This window comes from Agrilus planipennis, unplaced genomic scaffold (assembly GCF_000699045.2).
Source record: "Agrilus planipennis isolate EAB-ADULT unplaced genomic scaffold, Apla_2.0 scaffold4, whole genome shotgun sequence".
In the NCBI taxonomy this organism is placed as follows: domain Eukaryota; kingdom Metazoa; phylum Arthropoda; class Insecta; order Coleoptera; family Buprestidae; genus Agrilus; species Agrilus planipennis.
Genome location: NW_020442463.1, coordinates 3,492,216 through 3,500,799, shown reverse-complemented (window position 1 = coordinate 3,500,799; position 8,584 = coordinate 3,492,216). Strand labels below are relative to the sequence as shown.

The window sequence follows — 8,584 nt, the reverse complement described above, 5'->3', positions numbered from 1 at the left end:
CTGCTTTCAGGAATCGTGGGAATGGGTGGGTGGTGGTTCGGGTGAGAAAGATGAGACGGACGAAATGAAGACAGAAGAGAATGAAAGATTATCTGTGGAATATTACTGCCTGAGCATTTGCCTAAGTGATCCAAGGAAAGCACAGAAAAACTTGGACCAAGGCAGACGGACCCGGAATCGAATCGGCGTCCTCCCGAATGCTAAGCAATGGTCTAAACCTCTAGGCCATGCCGCTCGGTCTTTGCACCCACCCATCCATCGCTTTATCTACCAGGCGAATTTCTTGCTACCTGACAACTGCACACTACACCCACATCATACGATGTACAACAACTATAACAAGACATTTCTTTACAAATATTTTCAAGCATCCGAGTATGGTCCGCAAAAACATTTACAATGGTCCTGTGACAACCCTTTTAAAGTCCTTAGAAGAAACGAACACTCATTCAGCGTGCAGCTTCCCAATCAGAGCAATACAGTCTCCATCGAATAACTCAAACCAGTATATGTAATGTAAATGAAAAGCATCTTCAAACATCCGTCACAGAGACAAAAACCGACGATTCGCCACCATATACAACAACCCCATCCGATCGTCAAATGCACTTTCCCAAATATTTCTTGATAAATTGATCAACATCGTTCAACACGGTCCTCTCAAAATATTCCGTACAGATATTTCGAATTTAAAATCCACATGTAATCATTTTTACAAGCACCGATAACCACGGCACAGTGTAAATGAACTAGGTCAGAGGTACGCACACCCGCCGCACCAACGCACGCAAGTATGGGTTCTTTTCAGAATAAGTGATTTTTTGTTAGTTTATATCATGACGACATATATAACTTTGTCTACCGATTATTGTGGAAGAGAAATTAAAACTAAATTAAAAAAAACAAACGAGCGAAACAAAATAATGACAAGATATATGATTACATAACTTCATATACCACGTAAATGTTTCTTCATGGTTCCGCAAGGTGACAATACTGTGTTAGCGTGTATACCGAAATATGCACTACATCTTAGAGAAACGGAATCAGACATTAATATGTGTAATACTTTCTACGTTTCTGACAGGCATCTGTAACTTACTAGGTAAGGGGTGTTGTTTACCACCGATAAACAATTAAAAGATTTTTAACTTCAGTTTTCATTTTCAATCGCGTGGTGAAACCTAATGATGATACCACAGCATTTTGCAGAAGATCCTTGAAGATTTTAAGTTTCAACTTTTAATAGAAAAAAAGCTGCGTAAAATTATAATAACAATAATCTTTAAACTTCAAGGAACATATAGATAATAGTAAGTATTGGAATATTTGAAACAGTGGCTAACAAAAATGTATCTGCCTAAGTGTATAGCACTTATGTATATTAGTATCTACATTTGTTATTCATTTGATAATCACAATTATTTAGTCTTGTAAAAATATTTATTCTTTATATATCTTTTTTAAGTAAATTTTTCTTTCAAATTCTCATAATATAAAAGATCTTCTAACTTTAAGGATGGTTTTAAAGAACCTATGGCGTTTTTGAAATCATCCATCTCAACGACTACATTTTTTNACCAGTGTTGGGAAACATAAACTGTATATATTAAAATAAAAAATAGTATATCTCCCAAATTAATCAAACCATTTTCTTTTTCCGTTATATAACGACGTACGGCTGACATCCAAGCAGAAGAAACGAGTCCGTACAAATCTGCCCCTGTTACATTTGCTGGGCACATACGAAGTACTTCTTCTAAACAAACAGTTTTCGAAAAATAAAATCTAAAAACACAAAAGCGTGTCAACAGTTTTTAAAAAATATAAAAATAATCATACTTTCGTGTTAAAGCTTTTAAGACACTAAGCTGCGATTCATTATCGGAGCAAGGACCGACATACAGAAGTTTATCAAATCTGCCTGGTCGCAATAATGCAGGATCAATTAAATCGGGACGATTTGTTGCACCTATAAGAAAACTGATGTAGAAATTGATATATATATCTCAAAATAAAGTAAACCCGTAAAACTTTCAGATAATTTAAAATAGTCGTAGTGAAGAAACAGCAAATAAATTTACAACAGTGTGGTGCATGCTGATATAATTAAACACAAACTTTTGGGAAATTAATGATTCGCCAATTAATAATGCAGCGTTGTTTTAATCAACTGGAGCAAGCATTTGCTTGCTAAAAATTGGGATCAACTTTATTCGAAATAATGATTTTTAAAAATGAAATTTGACAATCTGTTTTTGGTTTTATATCTGGCCAGTGTTTACAATGCGTCTACATAACAACATATCTGAGAGCGCAGCAGCGCAGAGACGACAGTGAAGGATTAAGCCTGTATAAAATAAGGGCAAAAGGCCGCTGGTGTTAAAACAGCACATTTACAAAAACAACTTTTCATAATTTGTTGTGGTCAAAGGAAATAATGCTAGTCCATAGCGAGCAGTAAAAAAAATAACACAAAAGAAACGCAAGAACGGCGAAATTGCAACACGAGAAAAAAAATGGTCCGCGAACAAAAAAAAACAAAATAAAGTATGTACTTAAATTGAATGAGAAAGAAAGGACTGTAATAATAGTGGACTGATAACAATAAATATCCAATAAATATACTTTCTTTGGTAATCAATACAAAACTATTCCAAATAGTCGAATTATATGAACAGATCGAACACAATATCAGGAGATTCCTAAGTAAATGTTATGGTGTTGTCAACTTGCAAAGCAATGTATGTATAGTATATAGGGGTGGTGGTCATCTCTCACTATTACTGCTACGTTTTTCTATTGAACACTGGATGGTATACCATTTCTATTTTACTTAATAGACATTATTAATTTTTTAATTTAACTTTACAAAACTTTTTTCACAAGTAAACTATGATTGGCAGATATTTATCTTTCTATCACATTAACAGTGTACAAAAACTGATAAAATTTACGATCCTAATACATATTTTTATACATTCAGAAATTTACCAAATTTAAAGGCATGTTACTTACCAATCACAAATACAAATCCTCTCCGATCAAGGTCATCCATTTCGGCAAGTAGTTGAGAAACAATACGATCCATTACACCTCCAGAATCCCCTGAATTACCCCGATTAGGTGCTAATGAGTCCAATTCGTCGAAGAAAATAATACAAGGGGATGCTTCACGAGCCTTTTCAAATACTTCACATGAAAATTTTAATATAAAGCATAAAAAAGGTATATTGTACATACACTGCACTTTTAATGATTTTGCAACAGTTAAAGAAACTAATTTGATAACACGAGCAGAAAACTTCTACGATAAGCTACAAGATTCTATAATTAATTCTATTAGTATTATATATTTTTCTAGAATCACTGATCTGTTTGCAATTTAATATACCAAATTGTACTTTTTCATTTGTAAAATACATTTCAATGAAAGTGGAAAAATGTCTATATGAATTAAAAAATGAAAAAGGAAGAATCACCCCTAATTACCACAAAAAACTTTTTTGAGCGGACACGTGTTTCGCCCACTTCATACGTTGCCATTATCAGTCTCGAGTTGATAAAAGTTAAAAAAAGTTTTTTGTGGTAATTAGGGGTGTCTTCCTTTTTCATTTTTTTAATTAATATTAACCACAGTCTCCTCTTTCTACTTTGTCTATATGTTAATACATATTTCTACTGTAAACTATAAACGAAAACAGTTTCCAAAATCTGGTGCATTCTGATCTTTTTTTCGCGAGAAATAATAACAAATATCATATCCTATTTTATGTGAGATTATTTACGCTTAAAAATGATTAAAATAAGCCAAAAACAAAAGGAGATTTAACTACAGCTTTCATTCTTAAATATTTCTTAAAAAGGGGGGGTATACTGTTCATGAAACATTCAAAGTGAAACATGATATATAGCAAGTTGTCTATAAGTAATAAGTGGGGCTGCAGATAAATATTGCTCAAATTTTTCTTTACCTAGTGAACATTGCTACTTAGGGTAGAAGTATATGTTTAAAGATGAAGAAAAACCTTTTTAAATATAAATTAACTACGGAGTATTTGAAATTATATATGTATAGATAATTTGAACATAATTAGGCAGCAATGTGAATGATTTAATGGTTACAACCATGCTTACAACACATTCCTGTATGCGTAAGGACCCGGATTTAAAATCAATCAGTGGAATAATTTTTTTTTCTTTTAGTTTAGCTTTTAGCCATTCATTCATAGGAATATCTTAAGGGGGGGAGGAAGGAAGGACTGCTTTTTTGGTCAGGTTCTCGGATGTAGCCATAGGCGTCAGCAGAACTACACCTTACACTCAAAAGCACCGCCACCTTAGAATATGGGGGGAAAAAAACTAATGATTCAAGATTGATATTTTACAAATAACCAGTGTTGGAATCAAACATCTAAACAAGACTTAAAAGACAATTACAAAAATATAGACTATTATGTTTTTCTTAAGACATATTTTACTAATAACCTGAGAAATTCATATTTTGAACTTGTTTGTGTGAATTACCTTCGCGAATATTCTGTTCAGATTGCCCCACATACATATTCAGTAATTCAGGCCCCTTGACTGAGAGAAAGCATAATTTACACTCATTTGCTACCGCTTTAGCGAGTAACGTTTTACCAGTACCTGGTGGACCATAAAGAAGTATGCCTAAAACAACGCAACACAAGAAAGTTTCTTAAAATATAAAAAAAAAAATTATTACTAACCAGACCTTGTTAGATTTGAATTTTGAAATAACTTCAAAAATTTTAATGGAAAATTAATAGTTTTTATAACTTCTGTTTTAACTTCCTCTAGACCTCCTATATCTGACCAATTCACTTTAGGTATGTCAGGAGTACCCATCTGTTTACTGTAATTTTTTTGCATGAACTCTAAAAAATATTGCATTTAGAAAAGTATATGCACTTTTTTGTACATTTTACTTAATGTTTCTTCCAACATATCATCAGTAACTGTGTCAGTTACACTTAATTTTCGTCTTGCATGCAGTACCAACATTTTCAAATCATCAAATAAAAATCCTTGTGTTTTCATTCCAATATTTTCAATATTACAATTATGCGTCACATTATTATATTGTAAAATCCACTTTAAATTTAGTTCTCTTTCTTTTTGTTTAAGACTTGAAATTTCAAATGTTTCCAAAAAAAATCTTGATAATACGGCCGGTAGCCTTTTATCTTCACAAATACAAAGCAGAATAACAGGTAAACTTTGATTCAGAAACAAACTGTTTGCTTCATATTTAAAATAGTCTATAATACGTTTGTCAAATTCTCCTTCATTATTTTTTCCAAAGTTCTAAAAGATTATAACGTAAAATTTACAAAAGTAAAATTATTTTACTATTACTTCAAAATGGTCAATAGCCAAAATGCAAGGTGCTGTAGCTTTTGCTTTAAAAAAAGTATTTCTAATTTTTGTTTCAGTTTGACTGTAGATGTTTGCTGTTAAATCGGAATTGTTGATTTTGTACAGATGTAATCCAAGACGTACAGACAACGATGATGTAATCACTTCAACTCCTGATCCAGTCTTTCCAATCAGTAAAAACGTTGGATGAATTTGGGAAGAGCCTATGTATATAATTAATATATTTCATTACAGTTGAAATACATGTGACATATATGCATACTAACATTTTCCTTCTAAAAAGGGTCGCATTGCTTTCTCTATTTTTAGCATATTTTCTTCCAATCCGTATGGGCAACATTGTATCAGACTTTCATTAATTTTACAATCTGTACCAATATCCACACATTTTATATTATTTTGTATTGGTATGAAACATTGAACATTTGAACTTAATTTAAGATTGGTTTCACCATTTACACAGAATGCTAAATTTTTTATAGAACTGTTATTTTCTAAATGTACCGCATTACATTTAAAATACACAACACTAATACAATTGATTTTAGAATTGGTATAAAAACTTTCTGCTCCATACTCAGAAATGTTAATAACTAACACATCATTTTCCTTTACAAGTCTGAGTGTTTTAAAATAATTATTTAATAAACAATCAATGGTTGCATTGTTTAGGTCATAGGGACTACTGACTAAAGACACATCAACTTCAACTGCAATTGGAATATCTTTAACATATGCCTTTTTTACCTTAAAAAAGTCTTCACTTGTAATATTTTTTAAGTTGTTATAAAAAAAATCATTCACATAGATAATATTACTTTTCATCGGATAAGGCACACTGAGAACTACTCGACTTACTTTTCTGTTATACAGTTTTACACATTTGGTTAAAACGTGAACACAATTTTCACTAATTAATAAACAATTATTAATATCAGTATATTCAATTTTAATTTTTTTTAAATAAAAATAAAACGAATCATACGGAATTGGCACAACTTTGTACGATTTATTTTCCTTAACAACTTTATTATAAACTAATAGCATGTAGAAAGGAAAATAGAAGGACTCGTACTTTTGAAATAGCAGTGACGATATAAAGAACAGTAATTTTACTTTGATCCACATTTTTCATTTTTTGACGATAGACTAAACCAAAACAAACGCAATTAGTGCTATTAACACTTCAATTTTAAATATTTACCATTATTTAAAGGGTTATGTCCATAGACAAGGTCGTTTAGTGCATAGACATATATTAATCGACGTGTCTTAGCCGTATGTCATTGCAATAATTTCTTGGCTCGAAAAGTGAGGGAGATGGCGTATGGTTTCGGTCTATTGCTATCTCTTTCATGACACGCGTACGCACTATCGTGAGAGAGATGGATATTGTTCGAAACTTCGTTCCTTCTCTTTCTTTTGTTGTAGCACAATTCTGACCGCTAAGGCATGTCCATTAGTAAACGTCGATGGTTTAGTGGACATGCCTTAGCAGTCAGAATTGTGGTACAACAAAAGAAAGAGACGGAACGAAGTTTCTGACAAAATCCATCTCTCTCTCGATAGTGCATAAGCGTGTAATGCAAGAGATAGCACTAGTCCGAAACCATATGCCATCTCCCTCACTCTTTTCCAGCCAAGAAATTATTACAACGACATACGGCTAAGGCACGTCCATTATTATATATCTATGGTTTTAACCATATCCATAGATTAAAGAAATTCACTAATAATTCTAAGTATTATATTTCCAATCATCGACGTATACTGATGGACATGCCTTAGTGGTCAGAATTGTGGTACAACAAAAGAAAGAGACCGAACGAAGTTTCGGACAATATCCATCTTTCTCACGATAGTGCGTAAGCGTGTCATGAAAGAAAAAGCACTAGTCCGAAACCATACGCCATCTCCCTCACTCTTTTCTAGCCAAAAAAATATTACGACATACGGCTAAGACACGTCCATTATTATATGTCTATGTCTCCATTGGACCGTATCTATGATCTTAACCTTTTAACCTCTCATTGACTTCTCATATTATCTATGCTCAATCTATGCTTCTCACCATAGACAAAAGATTTATAAAACATTAGTTTCGGAAGTCATTGTAATTATTGCAAATATTTTTTTTTTAATATTATCAAACATTTTGAATATCCGTCAAAAAGGATAATGATAATCACTTTTTTATCTGTATATAATCATATAGAAGAACAAGTTAGTTAACAGATGGTGGTATGCGGTAGATACGCTATGATAATCGAGAATTTTGTATTAGTTTAGCTGGTTTAGCTCAATTTAGCTTAATTACTGTGGTAAAGTTGATAGTGGAAGCACAAGTAGAAGTGTTAACAAACCAGTAAACATGAGTTCCTCATATTTTATAAAAAGTGTTCGCCCTTATTTAGGTGAAGCTGAAGACTTACCTGAGGAATTACAACTTCGTTTTTTAAAATGTATAATTTTTTAAGACAAAAAAATAGTAATAGTTAATTCAAGCTTTTCAGTTGCCCTTCATGGTAATTACGCTAATAATTTTTCTGAAATAAAGAAATGCTTTTCTTCTTTGAAAATAACAACAAAAAGTAGCTTGTACAATTTATGTGGCACATTCATTGAACTTGTCAAACTTAGTCAGCGTTTGAAACCACGGGATTTTCAAGACACATTACAAGAATATGGAGTAGGTTTGAAATTCATTGAAAATATTTTAAAGACTGTACAAAGCTTATCAATGGAATGCACCATTCCAAATCAGAAAGGTGATATTTCTGACATTAAATGGAAGATAGATTTAAGTTTACTAGACAGGTTGAAAAAATATTCCTAAAATTAATGTAAAAATTGAAATTTGTGTTTTTCAGCAAGTTTGGTACAAGTGGTATAGTTATTCATTTTAGTATTCAGTTGACTGATGGAAGGAGAATTATATTTAGTATGGATCAAAAAAAATTTCATCTTTTAAGGTATAATATTACTTTAATAACAAAGCAGTTACTTAAATTACAGCAGTTAAATATTTCAAAGATAAAGTAATTTTAAAAAAAATATATTTTAGTAACAGAAATTCAATCAGTTTGATTTTATGTTTATTTTAGTATGTTACATATATTCATACACTTTAATTTTATATGTATTAAGTTAAAATAAATTTTAAGTTNTTTGCTATAAGACC

At 31.6% G+C, this 8,584-nt stretch overlaps 2 protein-coding genes across 4 annotated transcripts; one reads left to right on the top strand and one right to left on the bottom strand.

The window, feature by feature from the left end:
• Window positions 1-1,431: 1,431 nt before the first annotated feature.
• LOC108745186 (peroxisome assembly factor 2) lies at window positions 1,432-6,625 on the bottom strand. Of its 2 annotated transcripts, none has more exons than XM_025980883.1 (8): window positions 5,670-6,625; window positions 5,383-5,606; window positions 4,953-5,331; window positions 4,734-4,901; window positions 4,528-4,674; window positions 3,019-3,192; window positions 1,843-1,972; window positions 1,432-1,788 (listed from the first exon to the last, which is right to left on the bottom strand). In XM_025980883.1, the coding sequence occupies exons 1-8, from the start codon at window positions 6,529-6,531 to the stop codon at window positions 1,464-1,466; spliced, it is 2,409 nt and encodes an 802-aa protein (XP_025836668.1). In that variant the 5' UTR covers window positions 6,532-6,625; the 3' UTR covers window positions 1,432-1,463. The 2 variants fall into 2 exon arrangements, with proteins under 2 accessions (XP_025836668.1, XP_025836669.1); XM_025980884.1 differs by having other exon boundaries at window positions 1,605-1,759; window positions 5,670-6,624.
• An 857-nt stretch (window positions 6,626-7,482) lies between these two features.
• On the top strand, window positions 7,483-8,520 carry LOC108745160. 2 transcript variants are annotated; one of them, XR_001939066.2, is made up of 3 exons: window positions 7,483-7,865; window positions 7,917-8,220; window positions 8,274-8,510. XR_001939066.2 is itself a non-coding variant. In XM_018481261.2 (3 exons), exons 1-3 carry the CDS (start codon window positions 7,775-7,777, stop codon window positions 8,294-8,296), a joined length of 369 nt encoding a protein of 122 aa, XP_018336763.1. In that variant the 5' UTR covers window positions 7,483-7,774; the 3' UTR covers window positions 8,297-8,520. The 2 variants fall into 2 exon arrangements, 1 of the variants encoding a protein (XP_018336763.1); XM_018481261.2 differs by having other exon boundaries at window positions 7,917-8,171; window positions 8,274-8,520.
• Window positions 8,521-8,584: the final 64 nt, after the last annotated feature.